This window comes from Hemiscyllium ocellatum, chromosome 24, assembly GCF_020745735.1.
Source record: "Hemiscyllium ocellatum isolate sHemOce1 chromosome 24, sHemOce1.pat.X.cur, whole genome shotgun sequence".
Lineage (NCBI taxonomy): Eukaryota > Metazoa > Chordata > Chondrichthyes > Orectolobiformes > Hemiscylliidae > Hemiscyllium > Hemiscyllium ocellatum.
Window position 1 is genome coordinate 45,572,291 of NC_083424.1, and position 19,093 is coordinate 45,591,383.

Consider the following 19,093-nt stretch of genomic DNA (forward strand, 5'->3'; position numbering starts at 1 on the left):
TCCCTCAGCCTCACTCACTAACCCTCCCTCAGCCTCACTCACTGACCCTCCCTCAGCCTCACTCACTGACCCTCCCTCAATCTCACCCACTGACCCTCCCTCAGCCTCACTCACTGACCCTCCCTCAGTCTCACCCACTAATCCTCCCTCAGCCTCACTCACTAACCCTCCCTCGACCTCACTCACTAACCCTCCCTCAGTCTCACCCACTGACCCTCCCTCAGACTCACTCACTGACCCTCCCTCAGCCTCACTCACTAACCCTCCCTCAGCCTCACTCACTAACCCTCCCTCAGTCTCACCCACTGACCCTCCCTCAGCCTCACTCACTGACCCTCCCTCAGCCTCACTCACTGACCCTCCCTCAATCTCACCCACTGACCCTCCCTCAGCCTCACCCACTAACCCTCCCTCAGCCTCACTCACTGACCCTCCCTCAATCTCACCCACTGACCCTCCCTCAGCCTCACTCACCGACCCTCCCTCAATCTCACCCACTGACCCTCCCTCAGCCTCACTCACTGACCCTCCCTCAATCTCACCCACTGACCCTCCCTCAGTCTCACCCACTGACCCTCCCTCAGTCTCACTCATTGACCCTCCCTCAGTCTCACCCACTGACCCTCCCTCAGTCTCACTCACTGACCCTCCTGTCCTATTCTCTCTCTCTCTCTCTCTCTCTCCTCCCTGACTGTATGTTCTTTTACAGGAGGGTCTGGGTCACCTGTGCTTCCTGATATTCTTTGGTGTCTGTTTACTGCTCACTATCATGGGCTACTTCATTCTGCTGGAGACAAGGGGCAAGACCCTGCTAGAAATCAGTGAAGAGTTCAAGAACAGGAAACTCTGGAAAAACGCACCACTCCGAGTTGCACCAAATGGGACAATCCCACAGAGTACAGTCGAGATCATCATGTCAACTGCATTCTGACCTGCGGGGAAGTCCCTGCGGAACAACTCAGAGAAATTATTGAACTGAACTTTCACATTTTTCATTGGATTGTGTAATAAGTGTCCAGCTAGCAGCACAGGAAGAGTGTCCATTACATCTAGCACTCTTGGACTAATCAATCTACTGTCGTCAGACAGACAATAAGCTAAAATAGACAGGCAGGAGACTGGAAGAACACAGCAAGCCAGGCAGCATCAGGAGGCGCAGAAGTCAATGTTTTGGGTGTAACCCTTCCTCAGGACTGTGGGTGGGTGTGGGAGGAGCAGCAGATAAAGGGGAGGCAGGGGCAGGGTGGTGAAGTGGGGATCGGTGAAGACAGGTAGAAGGTACCTCCTGGTTGGTCAATGGGAGGAATGAATCTGGTTGGTGGCAGGGAGCAGTGGAAGGGAGGGAGAGGAACTGGGAAGGGAATTGGGGGATGGGCGCAGAGGTTATTTGAAATTGGAGAACGCAATGTTGGGTTGTCCAGGCTGTAGGGTGCCCAGGCGGAAGATGAGGTGTTATTCCTCCGAAAGGAGCTGTGGTTTGTGTTGGCAATGGAGGAGGCCAGGGAAGGTCATGTCAGAGAGGGAATGGGAAGGGGAATCGAAATGAGCGGTGACTGGGAGGTACGTCCGGCCCCTGTGGGCCGGTTGTGATGCTCGGTGAACCGTTCCCTGAGTTTACAATCGGTTTCCCCAATGTAGAGAAGACCACATTGGGAGCACCTGATGCAGTAAACTGGGCTGGAATAAGCTCAGGCTGAGGAATGGCCTCTTTAACCAAATGCAGGAAATTCACACTCAGTTGCTCTTGTGCCAATGTTTAAGAGTGGTTTAATTACAGTTACCACAAGTTTTTGTTTTAATCAAAGCTGAGTTTTATTAAACCTCTATTGAGCGTGCAAGAAATACATGAGAGTAGGGTTAACATTGAGACCGCTTACCATGGCAACACTGGTCTTTTACTGTCCCGTTATCACGTGTGGTGTGACTGAGCTTTGCTGGCAGGTTCCTCCTCACACGAGGAGGGTCATATACAGTCTCCCTCTTCAGGATCCCCTCTGCCATTATCTCTAAATTACATATAAATCAGGTAGGTACAACTCCTCCTGTTTGACTCAACGCTGTTGTGTCACTCCGTTTTCAAAAAATATATAGACTAACTTGGGTTTTGGATGTCTCCAGGCAGGTTAGGTTGCATTCCAAGGATTTGTAGATGCCTGTGTACCACCTCTTTATTTAATTGCCTTCCCTCAATCACTAGATCAGAGGTGGGATTGTTGAATGACAATTGACAAACTTTCTGCTAAGGACTGTCCCAGTTTACAGTATTCGGGGTTAGACTGACAAATCATGGCAATGCGGGCTGCTTCAAGCTGAACTACAACAACACACTGATCCCGCTTTAGCAGCGCCGGACTCCTTTCCTGGTCTCATCTGTCTAACTGTGTTAAACCCCACTGTACATAGTCATAGAGATGTACAGCACAGATATCCCAACCCAATCTAGTCCCACCTGCCAGCACCCGTCCCATATCCCTCCAACCCTTCCTATTCATATACCCATCCAAATGCCTCTTAAATGTTGCAATTGTACCAGCCTCCACCACTTCCTCTGGCAGCTCATGGGTGCTGCATTTTGGGAAAGCAAATCCTAGTGGGACTTATACACTCAATGGTAAGGTCCTAGGGACTGTTGCTGAACAAAGAGACCTTGGAGTGCAGGTTCATAGCTCCTTGAAAGTGGAGTTGCTACAAATGTGCTGTACATTTTAATGATGCAGGGCCAGGTCTTTCCTGATGAAGGGCTTATGCTTGAAACATCGACCCTCCTGCTCTTCGGATGCTGCCTGGCCTACTGTACTTTTCCAGTGTTACACCTGCCACCTCTTTCCTGAGGCATCACTTTCCCATGCTTTACTGAGTTTCACTCACATTTCTTGAACCACTTTCACCTTTGACCTCCACACGTCCAGTAAAATCCTGCTGTTTGCAGGGGATTGTATTCCTGGAGAAAGCCAAAATTGGTTGATTTTCAAACATGGCAGACTGCTCAATACGTAACGATTGTGCACTTGTACCCCAGGAAGTAAGCCTCTCATGCTTTCTTCTTTAAGAGGACACATTAGTGAAAGCTGGATTCATGGTAGGTGAAAAGGTACACATTAAGCATTGTGTGGAGAAGCAAATTTGTGAGCAGTGGACACTTGAATGCAGGCACTTGCCTCTATATCATGAATAAATCAAAAATACAAAGAAGAGACATCAGAATACTATCACCAAACCGAAGAAAACACGTAACTCTCCACAGTTCCAGTCATGCTACTGCAGGGTTATATCACCCAGGGGTCTTCCCATTCCTGAAACACAAGTGACTGAGCTAACCCTGCCATAGCTACATCTGTAAGTAGACATTCGCTTCAGGCCCACTCATACAAAAAGTTCCAACAAGCTCAGAAGAAAGTTTCAGCTTATCATGTACTGATCCCACTGATTGTCCAGGTCATTTATTTTTTGCCCACGTGAGACCACCTTCCAGTAATGTATAACCTCCACAATCTAGAAGGCCAGCCGACATGACCACCTGCAACTTATACACCTTCTTCACTTGAAACTGCATTGCTGTTCCTTTACTGTCAACTGGGTCAACATCCTGCAGCACCATTCCCAAGAGCACCCATGGGAACTCTTCACAACATGGACTGCAGCAGTTCAAGAGGATGGCTCATCACCACGTTTTCAGTGTGTTTAGGGATGAGCAAAGATTGCTGGCCTTGCCAGTGATGTCCACGTTCTCAAATTGTTTTCAATGAAATTGACATTCATACCAAGAGGCGGCAAGCAATGGGTATTGTACAAGCAAAAGCTTGATCGTACCGTTATCACTGGTATATCCCAACATCAACATCTCGGATGCTACTAACGGTCAGATACACAAGTCAGGACCAGCTGCATCAGCATGGTGGTTACAGGAAGAAGTCACCCCCTGAATCCCCAAAGTCTGTCTCCAAGGCACAAGTCAGGAGTGTGATGGAATACTCCTCACTTGTCTGGATGGGTGCAGCTCCAACAACACTCAGGAAGATTGACACCATCCAGGACAAAGCAACTTGCTTGATTGGCACCACAACTACAAAAATCCACTCCCTTCACCGCCAACGCTCAGTTGTAGCAGCATGGACTATCTACAAGGTGCACTGCTGAAATTCATCAAAGATCCTCAGACAACACCTTCCAAACCCATGATCACTTCCATCTAGAAGGACAAGGGCAGCAGATACATGGGAACACTATCATCTGCAAGTTCCCCTCCAAGCTGGTCACCATCCTGACTTGGAAATCTGTCGCCGTTCCTTCACAGTCGCTGGGTCAATATCCTGCGAATCCCTCCCTAATGAGATAGGTCTACCCTACAGCACATGGACTGTAGCAATTCAAGAAGGAAGCTCACCACCACCTTCTCAAGTGCAAATAGGGACGAGCAATACGATCTGACCCAGCCAGTGATGCTAACATCCCGTGAATGAGACAAAAAAGTGGCTGACATTCTGACCTCTCCATCTCTCCATAAGGTTGGAGTCAGAAATGCAATGGGATAATCATCATTCATCCAGGCAGATGTACCTATAAGACACATGGAGAGTGACACCATATGGAACAATACATCCCACTGCAGTCGTGATCCAGAGGTGACGGGCTCACAAGGCAAGACCAGCATCTGTTGTCCATCCCTAATTGCTCCTGAACTGAGTGACCTAGTCATAGAGTCATATAGGTCTACAGCACGAAGACAGACCCTTCAGCCCAAATTGCCCCTGCTGTATGTTTGGCCATTTCGGAGTTTCACAGTCACCATGCAGAGGCCTACTTTCAAGTTCCAATCTTGTTAATGAATTGCATTTGAATTCTCTGAGCTCCTGTATGAGGATTAAGCTCGTGACCTGAGAGCGTCAGCCTGGATTTTCGGAACACTGGTCCAGTGACATTACTGCTGTGCCACCCTTATGAGACAGGAACATAGGAAATGAGAGTAGGAATAAACCACATGGTTCCTGGAAATAGATCCACCATGAAATGAGATCATGACTAAGCTTCAAGCTCAACTCCATTTTCCTATCCAGTACTATATCCCTGAATTTTGTTACAGTCCAAAGAAACTTCTAAATCGCAGCCTTGAATGTAATCAATAACTGGGTGTCCGCATCTGAGAATCTCTGAAAATCACAAACTTCCGAGATGTGTCACCTCACATGCCTAGCTACGGATTGGGGGTGGGGGTGGGTGGGTGTAGGTTCGACTCCTACCTGGCTCGAGAGCACTGCAGTGTTTGGGTGGCACGGTGGTTCAGTGGTTAGCACCGCTGCCTCACAGCGCCAGGGACCCAGGTTTGATTCCCGCCTTAGGTGACTGTCTGTGTGGAATTTGCACATTCTCCCCTTGTCTGCAAACTGCATGAGTTTGCTCTGGTTTCCTCCCATAATCCACAGATGTGAATGGCTAATGCTAAGTTTCCCATAGTGATCAGGGATGTGTAGGTTAGGTACATGAGTCAGGGGTAAATGTAAAGGAGTGGGTCTGGGTGGGTTGTTTGTTGGGCCAAAGGGCCTGTTTCCAATACTGTAGGGATTCTATTAAAAAATCCTCTTCTGTACTCTCCAACCAGGGAAACAACTCCCAGTCTTTATTTTTGCAAGTCATTTTATAATTTTAAATGTTTAATTGAGATCAGTTCTCACTCTCCTGAAGAATGTCGATGTATTCTACTCCAAGGCTCTTAGAGCACAGGCTACATGTTCAAGAAGTCAATCTAGCAAATCATCTTCACACCTGTTTACAACAAATGAACCTTTCCTTAGATACAGAAACTAATGGCGTGTACAGGACTCTAGATGTGGTCTCATCAATGCCTTCCTCACTTTTACACTCCCACCCTTTGGCCATAAAGCCCAGTGTACAATTTTTTCTTCCTTTTTGCTTGGCTTGTGTGTTTGTATTTTGTAAACAAGGTTGTCCAAATCCCTCTCAGTTTCAACATTTGACAGTTCCTCATCATTTTGAAAAGCAAACCCCCTCTCCCTTTGTCCTACATCACATTTCCCCAAGTTACTTCATCTGCCATCCTCTCTCCTATTAAATTGTCCCTTCGCCTTGGGCAAAGGGTCAGGCTCAACTCTCCATGCCCATGATGGTGGACTTGGAAACAGGGTGTCTGGAAAAGTGGGAGGGAGCTGCATCTGGACAGGTCCCAGAAGTAACCTTACTTCCAGGGAATTTTCCTGATGCAGGCTGGGACACCTACCTCCTCCATGGGGGTGTCACCGAGGCCTCAATTAGTGACAAGTTTGCAGCCCTCCTTGCCAATGGTGAGGTGGTCCACTATCTGCTCAGGATGCCAGGTCAATGGAGACTGGAGGTTCCATAACCCAATGGTTGGGTCTTGGGGGCAGGAATGCCCACACCTGGAAGCTAAATGATTCTAGTGGAAGGGTTTATCCTCTGGCATCAGCTCTAACAATGGCTTATTGCCATCAGTGGTGCCCTCTAGTTTCTGATGTGCCATAGCAGCGCACCCATCCTGGCAAGGTTTTATAGGGTTGGCATCACTGGAAGCTAGCCTGCCCATTGAGAAGACCTTCCAGAGGTCTACTTCACCAGCAATGGGGACATCAGGGTTCACCAGCCTCACTCAACTGGGCTTCGGGATCCTACAGCCCATAGGAAAAGCCAATCCTTCATGACCCCTTCACACCTTACTGTCCCACCCTCACTTTATACAGCAGGCCCCCCATATCCGTGGGTGATACTTTGCAAAGACCTACTGTGGATGCCCGAAACCCCTGATGGTAGCGAGCCCTATCATTTAAATGGGACATTTACCTCCCCGGCATCCCCCTGGAATTATTTCTGAAATGTTCCATGTAATATTTTTGGGCTGTGGTAAACCATGGATAACTGAAACGGTGGAAACCCAATCCATGGATATGGGGGTTCTACTGTACCATGAGTAAACTTTAATATGAGATCTTGGGTCCTTGAGAAAGTCCAGAAGCAGTACACCAGGATGGTTCTGGGTTAAAGGGTTTTAGCTACAAGGGTAGGTTAGAGAAACTGAGGTTGATCTCCTTGGAACAGAGGAGGTTGAGGGGAGATTTGATAGTGGTGTACAAGAATATAATAGGTTTCAAGAAGGAGGACAAGGAAGAGTTGTTCCCATTCTCAAATGGTACAGGGGGAGCAGGTGCATAGCTCCTTGAGAGTGGAGTCAGGGTGGTGAAGAAAGCATTTGGTGTGCTTGCCTTTATTGGTCAGAGCATTGAGAACAGGAGTTGGGAGATCATATTGCGGCTGTACAGGACATTGGTGAGGCCACTTTTGAATTACTGCCTTTGATTCTGGTCTCCCTGCTAAAGGAAAGCTGTTGTGAAATTTGAAAGATTTACAAGGGTTGGAGAATTTGAGCAACAGGGAGAGGCTGGGGCTGAGGCTGTTTTCCCTGGAGTGTCAAAGGCTGAGGGGTGAACTTAGAGAGGTTTATAAAATCATGAGGGCACGGATGGGGTGAATAGCCAAGGTCTTTCTCTCAGGGTAGGGGAGACCAAAACTAGAGGGCACAGGTTTAAGGTGAAAGCGGAAAAATTTAAATGGAACTTGAGGGGAAGTTTTTCACACAAAAGGTGGTTTGTGTGTGGAATGAGCTGTCAGAGGAAGTGGTGGAGGTTGGTACAATTACAGCATTTACAACATCTGGATGGATATATGAATAGGAAGGGTTTAGAGGGATATGGGCAAATGATGGGACTACATCAGTTTAGGATATCTGTTGGGACCAAGGAGTCTGTTTCTTGCTGTACAACTCAACACATTTCCAATGTTCTAAGCAAAAAATGCAGAGTAGTCTGTGAGGGAGAATGTATTCAGCTTGGAAGGATTTGGAAGTCATTTCTAAGGTGGATTGTGGTTGTGGAGAAGATCAATAATCCTAAAAGCAAATTGGATGGGCACTTGAAGGAATTAAACATGCAGGGATCGAGGGATAGGCTGGGGAAGAAGGACTGACTGGTTTACTCTGCACAGAGCTAGCATGGACTTAATGGAGTCAATGGCCTTCTTCAGTAGAGTATTGACTATCTCTGTGTCTCTCTTTCTCTGAGGCACACTCCTCCTATCTGTCAGATTGCTGACATTTCCCAGTAATCACAGTCTGACAGCCTGAAAATGAGCCAATTATTACGATTCCCTGTTTTCTGTTTGACTAGCATGCTTATCTGTGTTAATCTGTCACCTTCATCTCCACAAACCCATGTTTGATAGCAATGGCTCTTTGTCTGGCACTTTATCAGACGCTGTTTGAGTATCGAAAAACCAAATCTGCTGTTTCCCATTTCTCAACCCTGCCAGTTATATCCTCACAAAATATATTTGTAAAATACAAAATCCCATCCATAAAATCCAACTGATTCTGATTAATCATCTCATCATTTACCAAGTGTCCTATTCACACTTTCTTAATAATGAATTCTTTTGACATTTTCTTGACAACCGTAAACAGGTTACCTAACCCCACATTCTTCAACAGTAATGTAAGGTTTTATCATCGGATGCACTGGTCTCAGCCTTGTCATACACACATTGCAACTCTCAAACTGGGATAATACTCGCTGAGTTTGAAAATGAACAAAATGCTGTGAAAAACATCCTATTTTACTAGTGCCTACTCCTGTCCAATATCGGGGTGCTTATTCCTGTCACCATCGGTGCTACTAAGAATGTAGAAGAAATACTGCCAGCCCAGTGTTTATCGCATCCCAATGAACAATAAAACTATTTCATTTGATATCACCTCTGAGTCTGGTGTGTGTTACCATACAGGATTTTCTCATAGGTGTAGCAACTCTCAGTAATACTATTAACACAGACAGACCCACCACCTCCGATTACAGGGGGATTAACACAGACAGACCCAACACCTCCCATTACAGGGGGATTAACACAGACAGACCCACCACCTCCCATTACAGGGGGATTAACACAGACAGACCCACCACCTCCCATTACAGGGGGATTAACACAGACAGACCCACCTACTCCCATTACAGGGGGATTAACACAGACAGACCCACCACCTCCCATTACAGGGGGATTAACACAGACAGATCCACCACCTCCCATTACAGGGGGATTAACACAGACAGACCCACCTACTCCCATTACAGGGGGAATAACACAGACAGACCCACCACCTCCGATTACAGGGGGAATAACACAGACAGACCCACTGCCTCCCATTACAGGGGGATTAACAAAGATAGACCCACCAACTCCCATTACAGGGAGATTAACACAGACAGACCCACCACCTCCCATTACAGGGGGATTAACACAGAAAGATCCACCACCTCCCATTACAGGGAGATTAACACAGACAGGACCCACCACCTCCCATTACAGGGAGATTAACACAGACAGACCCACCACCTCCCATTACAGGGGGATTAACACAGACAGACCCACCTACTCCCATTACAGGGGGATTAACACAGACAGACCCACCACCTCCCATTACAGGGGGATTAACACAGACAGATCCACCACCTCCCATTACAGGGGGATTAACACAGACAGACCCACCTACTCCCATTACAGGGGGAATAACACAGACAGACCCACCACCTCCGATTACAGGGGGAATAACACAGACAGACCCACTGCCTCCCATTACAGGGGGATTAACAAAGATAGACCCACCACCTCCCATTACAGGGAGATTAACACAGACAGACCCACCACCTCCCATTACAGGGGGATTAACACAGAAAGATCCACCACCTCCCATTACAGGGAGATTAACACAGACAGGACCCACCACCTCCCATTACAGGGAGATTAACACAGACAGACCCACCACCTCCCATTACAGGGGGATTAACAAAGATAGACCCACCAACTCCCATTACAGGGGGATTAACAAAGATAGACCCACCAACTCCCATTACAGGGAGATTAACACAGACAGACCCACCACCTTCCATTACAGGGAGGTTAACACAGACAGACCCACCACCTCCCATTACAGGGGGATTAACACAGACAGACCCACCACCTCCCATTATAGGGGGATTAACAGACAGACCCAACACCTCCCATTACAGGGGGATTAACACAGACAGACCCACAAACTCACATTACAGGGAGATTAACACAGACAGACCCACCACCTCCCATTACAAGGGGATTAACACAGACAGACCCACCAACTCCCATTACAGGGAGATTAACACAGACGGATCCACCACCTCCCATTACAGGGGGATTAACACAGACGGACCCACCAGCTCCCATTACAGGGGGATTAACACAGACAGACCCACCACCTCCCATTACAGGGGGATTAACACAGACAGACCAGTATCATCTATTACAGGGAGATTAACACAGACAAATGCACCACCTCCCATTACAGGGGGATTAACACAGACGGACCCACCACCTCCCATTACAGGGGGATTAACACAGACAGACCCACCACCTCCCATTACAGGGAGATTAACACAGACAGACCAGTATCACCTATTACAGGGAGATTAACACAGACAAATGCACCACCTCCCATTACAGGGGGATTAACAAAGACAGACCCACCAACTCCCATTACAGGGAGATTAACACAGACAGACCCACCACCTCCATTACAGGGAGATTAACACAGACAGACCCACCACCTCCCATTACAGGGGGATTAACACAGACAGACCCACCTACTCCCATTACAGGGGGATTAACACAGACAGACCCACCACCTCCCATTACAGGGGGATTAACACAGACAGACCCAACACCTCCCATTACAGGGGGATTAACACAGCCAGATCCACCACCTCCCATTACAGGGGGATTAACACAGACAGACCCACCACCTTCCATTACAGGGAGATTAACACAGCCAGACCCACCACCTCCCATTACAGGGGGACTAACACAGACAGACCCACCACCTTCCATTACAGGGAGATTAACACAGACGGATCCACCACTTCCCATTACAGGGGGATTAACACAGACGGATCCACCACCTCCCATTACAGGGGGATTAACACAGACGGACCCACCACCTCCCATTACAGGGGGATTAACACAGACGGACCCACTACCTCCCATTACAGGGGGATTAACACAGACGGACCCACCACCTCCCATTACAGGGGGATTAACACAGACGGATCCACCACCTCCCATTACAGGGGGATTAACACAGACGGACCCACCACCTCCCATTACAGGGGGATTAACACAGACAGACCAGTATCACCTATTACAGGGAGATTAACACAGACAAATGCACCACCTCCCATTACAGGGGGATTAACACAGACAGACCAGTATCACCTATTACAGGGAGATTAACACAGACAAATGCACCACCTCCCATTACAGGGGGATTAACACAGACAGACCCACTGCCTCCCATTACAGGGGGAATTAACACAGACAGACCCACCACCTCCCATTACAGGGGGATTAACACAGACAGACCCACCAGCTCCCATTACAGGGAGATTAACACAGACAGACCCACCACCTCCCATTACTGGGGGATTAACACAGACAGACCCACCACCTCCCATTACAGGGAGATTAACACAGACAGACCCACCACCTCCCATTACAGGGGGATTAACACAGACGGACCCACCACCTCCCATTACAGGGGGATTAACACAGACGGACCCACCACCTCCCATTACAGGGGCATTAACACAGACAGACCCACCACCTCCCATTACAGGGGGATTAACAAAGATAGACCCACCAACTCCCATTACAGGGAGATTAACACAGACAGACCCACCACCTTCCATTACAGGGAGATTAACACAGACAGACCCACCACCTCCCATTACAGGGGGATTAACACAGACAGACCCACCACCTCCCATTACAGGGGGATTAACACAGACAGACCCACCACCTCCCATTACAGGGGGATTAACAGACAGACCCAACACCTCCCATTACAGGGGGATTAACACAGACAGACCCACAAACTCACATTACAGGGAGATTAACACAGACAGACCCACCACCTCCCATTACAAGGGGATTAACACAGACAGACCCATCAACTCCCATTACAGGGAGATTAACACAGACGGACCTACCACCTCCCATTACAGGGGGATTAACACAGACGGATCCACCACCTCCCATTACAGGGGGATTAACACAGACGGACCCACCACCTCCCATTACAGGGGGATTAACACAGACAGACCAGTATCACCTATTACAGGGAGATTAACACAGACAAATGCACCACCTCCCATTACAGGGGGATTAACACAGACAGACCAGTATCACCTATTACAGGGAGATTAACACAGACAAATGCACCACCTCCCATTACAGGGGGATTAACACAGACAGACCCACTGCCTCCCATTACAGGGGGAATTAACACAGACAGACCCACCACCTCCCATTACAGGGGGATTAACACAGACAGACCCACCAGCTCCCATTACAGGGAGATTAACACAGACAGACCCACCACCTCCCATTACTGGGGGATTAACACAGACAGACCCACCACCTCCCATTACAGGGAGATTAACACAGACAAATGCACCACCTCCCATTACAGGGGGATTAACACAGACGGACCCACCACCTCCCATTACAGGGGGATTAACACAGACGGACCCACCACCTCCCATTACAGGGGCATTAACACAGACAGACCCACCACCTCCCATTACAGGGGGATTAACAAAGATAGACCCACCAACTCCCATTACAGGGAGATTAACACAGACAGACCCACCACCTTCCATTACAGGGAGATTAACACAGACAGACCCACCACCTCCCATTACAGGGGGATTAACACAGACAGACCCACCACCTCCCATTACAGGGGGATTAACACAGACAGACCCACCACCTCCCATTACAGGGGGATTAACAGACAGACCCAACACCTCCCATTACAGGGGGATTAACACAGACAGACCCACAAACTCACATTACAGGGAGATTAACACAGACAGACCCACCACCTCCCATTACAAGGGGATTAACACAGACAGACCCATCAACTCCCATTACAGGGAGATTAACACAGACGGATCTACCACCTCCCATTACAGGGGGATTGACACAGACGGACCCACCAGCTCCCATTACAGGGGGATTAACACAGACAGACCCACCACCTCCCATTACAGGGGGATTAACACAGACAGACCAGTATCATCTATTACAGGGAGATTAACACAGACAAATGCACCACCTCCCATTACAGGGGGATTAACACAGACGGACCCACCACCTCCCATTACAGGGGGATTAACACAGACAGACCCACCACCTCCCATTACAGGGGGATTAACACAGACAGACCAGTATCACCTATTACAGGGAGATTAACACAGACAAATGCACCACCTCCCATTACAGGGGGATTAACAAAGACAGACCCACCAACTCCCATTACAGGGAGATTAACACAGACAGACCCACCACCTCCATTACAGGGAGATTAACACAGACAGACCCACCACCTCCCATTACAGGGGGATTAACACAGACAGACCCACTACCTCCCATTGCAGGGGGATTAACACAGACACACCCACCACCTCCCATTACAGGGGGATTAACACAGACAGACCCAACACCTCCCATTACAGGGGGATTAACACAGCCAGATCCACCACCTCCCATTACAGGGGGATTAACACAGACAGACCCACCACCTTCCATTACAGGGAGATTAACACAGCCAGACCCACCACTTCCCATTACAGGGGGACTAACACAGACAGACCCACCACCTTCCATTACAGGGAGATTAACACAGCCACACCCACCACCTCCCATTACAGGGGGATTAACACAGACGGATCCACCACTTCCCATTACAGGGGGATTAACACAGACGGATCCACCACCTCCCATTACAGGGGGATTAACACAGACGGACCCACCACCTCCCATTACAGGGGGATTAACACAGACGGACCCACTACCTCCCATTACAGGGGGATTAACACAGACGGACCCACCACCTCCCATTACAGGGGGATTAACACAGACGGATCCACCACCTCCCATTACAGGGGGATTAACACAGACGGACCCACCACCTCCCATTACAGGGGGATTAACACAGACAGACCCACCACCTCCCATTACAGGGGGATTAACACAGACAGACCAGTATCATCTATTACAGGGAGATTAACACAGACAAATGCACCACCTCCCATTACAGGGGGATTAACACAGACGGACCCACCACCTCCCATTACAGGGGGATTAACACAGACAGACCAGTATCATCTATTACAGGGAGATTAACACAGACAAATGCACCACCTCCCATTACAGGGGGATTAACACAGACGGACCCACCACCTCCCATTACAGGGGGATTAACACAGACAGACCCACCACCTCCCATTACAGGGGGATTAACACAGACAGACCAGTATCACCTATTACAGGGAGATTAACACAGACAAATGCACCACCTCCCATTACAGGGGGATTAACAAAGACAGACCCACCAACTCCCATTACAGGGAGATTAACACAGACAGACCCACCACCTCCATTACAGGGAGATTAACACAGACAGACCCACCACCTCCCATTACAGGGGGATTAACACAGACAGACCCACCACCTTCCATTACAGGGAGATTAACACAGCCAGACCCACCACTTCCCATTACAGGGGGACTAACACAGACAGACCCACCACCTTCCATTACAGGGAGATTAACACAGCCACACCCACCACCTCCCATTACAGGGGGATTAACACAGACGGATCCACCACTTCCCATTACAGGGGGATTAACACAGACGGATCCACCACCTCCCATTACAGGGGGATTAACACAGACGGACCCACCACCTCCCATTACAGGGGGATTAACACAGACGGACTCACTACCTCCCATTACAGGGGGATTAACACAGACAGACCAGTATCACCTATTACAGGGAGATTAACACAGACAAATGCACCACCTCCCATTACAGTGGGATTAACACAGACAGACCCACCACCTCCCATTACAGGGGGATTAACACAGACAGACCCACTACCTCCCATTGCAGGGGGATTAACACAGACACACCCACCACCTCCCATTACAGGGGGATTAACACAGACAGACCCAACACCTCCCATTACAGGGGGATTAACACAGCCAGATCCACCACCTCCCATTACAGGGGGATTAACACAGACAGACCCACCACCTTCCATTACAGGGAGATTAACACAGCCAGACCCACCACTTCCCATTACAGGGGGACTAACACAGACAGACCCACCACCTTCCATTACAGGGAGATTAACACAGCCACACCCACCACCTCCCATTACAGGGGGATTAACACAGACGGATCCACCACTTCCCATTACAGGGGGATTAACACAGACGGATCCACCACCTCCCATTACAGGGGGATTAACACAGACGGACCCACCACCTCCCATTACAGGGGGATTAACACAGACGGACCCACTACCTCCCATTACAGGGGGATTAACACAGACGGACCCACCACCTCCCATTACAGGGGGATTAACACAGACGGATCCACCACCTCCCATTACAGGGGGATTAACACAGACGGACCCACCACCTCCCATTACAGGGGGATTAACACAGACAGACCCACCACCTCCCATTACAGGGGGATTAACACAGACAGACCAGTATCATCTATTACAGGGAGATTAACACAGACACATGCACCACCTCCCATTACAGGGGGATTAACACAGACGGACCCACCACCTCCCATTACAGGGGGATTAACACAGACAGACCAGTATCATCTATTACAGGGAGATTAACACAGACAAATGCACCACCTCCCATTACAGGGGGATTAACACAGACGGACCCACCACCTCCCATTACAGGGGGATTAACACAGACAGACCCACCACCTCCCATTACAGGGGGATTAACACAGACAGACCAGTATCACCTATTACAGGGAGATTAACACAGACAAATGCACCACCTCCCATTACAGGGGGATTAACAAAGACAGACCCACCAACTCCCATTACAGGGAGATTAACACAGACAGACCCACCACCTCCATTACAGGGAGATTAACACAGACAGACCCACCACCTCCCATTACAGGGGGATTAACACAGACAGACCCACCACCTTCCATTACAGGGAGATTAACACAGCCAGACCCACCACTTCCCATTACAGGGGGACTAACACAGACAGACCCACCACCTTCCATTACAGGGAGATTAACACAGCCACACCCACCACCTCCCATTACAGGGGGATTAACACAGACGGATCCACCACTTCCCATTACAGGGGGATTAACACAGACGGATCCACCACCTCCCATTACAGGGGGATTAACACAGACGGACCCACCACCTCCCATTACAGGGGGATTAACACAGACGGACCCACTACCTCCCATTACAGGGGGATTAACACAGACAGACCAGTATCACCTATTACAGGGAGATTAACACAGACAAATGCACCACCTCCCATTACAGTGGGATTAACACAGACAGACCAGTATCACCTATAACAGGGAGATTAACACAGACAAATGCACCACCTCCCATTACAGGGGGATTAACACAGACAGACCCACTGCCTCCCATTACAGGGGGAATTAACACAGACAGACCCACCACCTCCCATTACAGGGGGATTAACACAGACAGACCCACCAGCTCCCATTACAGGGAGATTAACACAGACAGACCCACCACCTCCCATTACAGGGGGATTAACACAGACAGACCCACCACCTCCCATTACAGGGAGATTAACACAGACAGACCCACCACCTCCCATTACAGGGGGATTAACACAGACGGACCCACCACCTCCCATTACAGGGGAATTAACACAGACAGACCCACCACCTCCCATTACAGGGAGATTAACACAGCCACACCCACCACCTCCCATTACAGGGGGATTAACACAGACAGACCCACCACCTCCCATTACAGGGGGATTACACAGACGGACCCACCACCTCCCATTACAGGGGGATTAACACAGACAGACCCTTCACCTCCCATTACAGGGGGAATAACACAGATAGACCCACCACCTCCTATAACAGGGAGATTAACATAGACAGACCCACCACCTCCCATTACAGAGGGATTAACACAGACAGACCCACCACCTCCTATTACAGGGAGATTAACATAGACAGACCAACCACCACCCACTACAGAGGGATTAACACAGACAGACCCCCCCACCTCTCATTACAGGGAGATTAACACAGCCAGACCCACCACCTCCCATTACAGGGAGATTAACACAGACAGATCCACCACCTCCCATTACAGTGGGATTAACACAGACAGACCCACCACCTCCCATTACAGGGGGAATAACACGAACTGACCAATACCTCCCACACTGTCCACTGTCCCACACTGCCCACTGTCCCACACTGTCCACTGTCCCACACTGTCCAGTGTCCCACACTCCCCAGTGTCTCACACTCTCCATTGTCTCACACTGTCCACTGTCCCACACTGTCCACTGTCCCACACTCTCCACTGTCTCACACTCTCCACTGTCACACACTCTCCACTGTCCCACCTGGCATGGTCTCACACTCTCCACTGTCCCACACTGCCCACTGTCCCACACCTTCCACTGTCCCACACTCCCCACTGTCTCACGATGTCCACTTTCCCACCTCCACTGTCCCACACTGTCCCACACTGTCCCACAGTTTCCAGTGTCCCTAACTCCTCACTGTCCCACAACCCCCACTGTCCCCTGCTGTCCACTGTCTCACACTGTTTACCATCTCACATTGTCACTGTCTCACACTCTCCGTCTCACACTGTCCATTGTCTGAGGGAATTACAAAAACTACCTCTAGATTTTAATCTCCTCATGATGGGTTTAATGTCCACCCGGCCAATGGATGTAAAAGTGGCAGTGGGCACTTTAACCTTTGGGCAGAGGTTTGTCAGGCATCGAACAGGCTGCCCATAAAATATACCAACTGACGCTTTTAAATGGGCAGCATTTAATACGTCTTCTCTTTACAATGAGGAAAAACACCGTGGAAAGATGGGAGTGGCAAAGCCTCTCAGACACAGCCATCGAGATTGCAATATCATGGCAGTGCCCACTGCTTCTGACATGGAGTTGGTGCTGCCCCGATATTGCCAGAGCCTGTCCCAGCCATCTATTTACAGCCACCTCTGAGGGTGCACCCAGGTATCTGACCCTCACAGCACTGCACCATCAGGGCATGTGAGTGACACTCAGAGGGAGCAGGTGGGAGTACAACACCCCACATATGGATGAGGGACATAGATACCAAAGCACTCCCTCACCTCAGCCCAGCGTCAGGCATTACTGAACTAGAGAGTGAGGTTCCTGGGCACCTCACTGGGCACTTCTAGAGCTGCAAGCCTTATGGGTTTTTGTACTTTTTCCTGCATTGCCATGGTGACATGGTCAGTTGCCTTGATTCTATTTACAGAACGTCCAGCCTCTGGTGATGAAGGTCCAGAGAAGAGGATGGATATGGTTCAACCACAACCATCTTTCCCCATGCGAGGTGTTGGGAAGTTGATGGTGTGTACTGTACCTTTAAGAGAGAGTGAATACTGCTTTGCATTCTAAGAACCATATTGACAGTGTAGTTCCTTTCCTAAAACTAAAAGTGGGAACCAGTACTTGCTAACCATGATGGATGTGTCTCCCAGATTTCCCAAGGCAATTCCATTACAGAGCAAGAAGGCAAAGAGGGTGATAGAGGAGTAAGCAACTTTCTTTATGCGGCATGGGCTACCCAGAGAGATTCAATCAGAACAAGGGTCTAATTTTATTGCTGAACTGTTTAAGGAGGTTAAAAATGGCTTAGGTATACAGCACTTTAAATCCAGTGTGTATCATCCTGAATCCCAGGGAGCTTTAGAAAGGTGACATCAGACCCTGAAGGCCACGGTAAGAGTGTACTGTCAGGATTACCCGAATGATTGGGATCAAGGTATATTGTTTGCCATTAGGGATGCCCCAAATGAATCTACTCAGTTTACTCCCTTTGAGTTAGTATTCAGACATGAAACGAGAGGGTCTTTGAAAGTAATTAAAGAGAA

At 49.0% G+C, this 19,093-nt stretch overlaps 1 protein-coding gene across 1 annotated transcript in view; it reads left to right on the forward strand.

Annotated features, from left to right (window-relative positions):
- The window catches only part of LOC132827474 (solute carrier family 2, facilitated glucose transporter member 11-like), a 59,241-nt gene extending 58,310 nt beyond the window's left edge, over positions 1-931 (forward strand). Inside the window, exon 12 of the mRNA XM_060844162.1 lies at positions 710-931. Within this exon, the coding sequence (XP_060700145.1) occupies positions 710-931 (222 nt within the window). The remainder of the gene's footprint in view (positions 1-709) is intronic.
- The last annotated feature ends 18,162 nt before the right edge of the window (positions 932-19,093 follow it).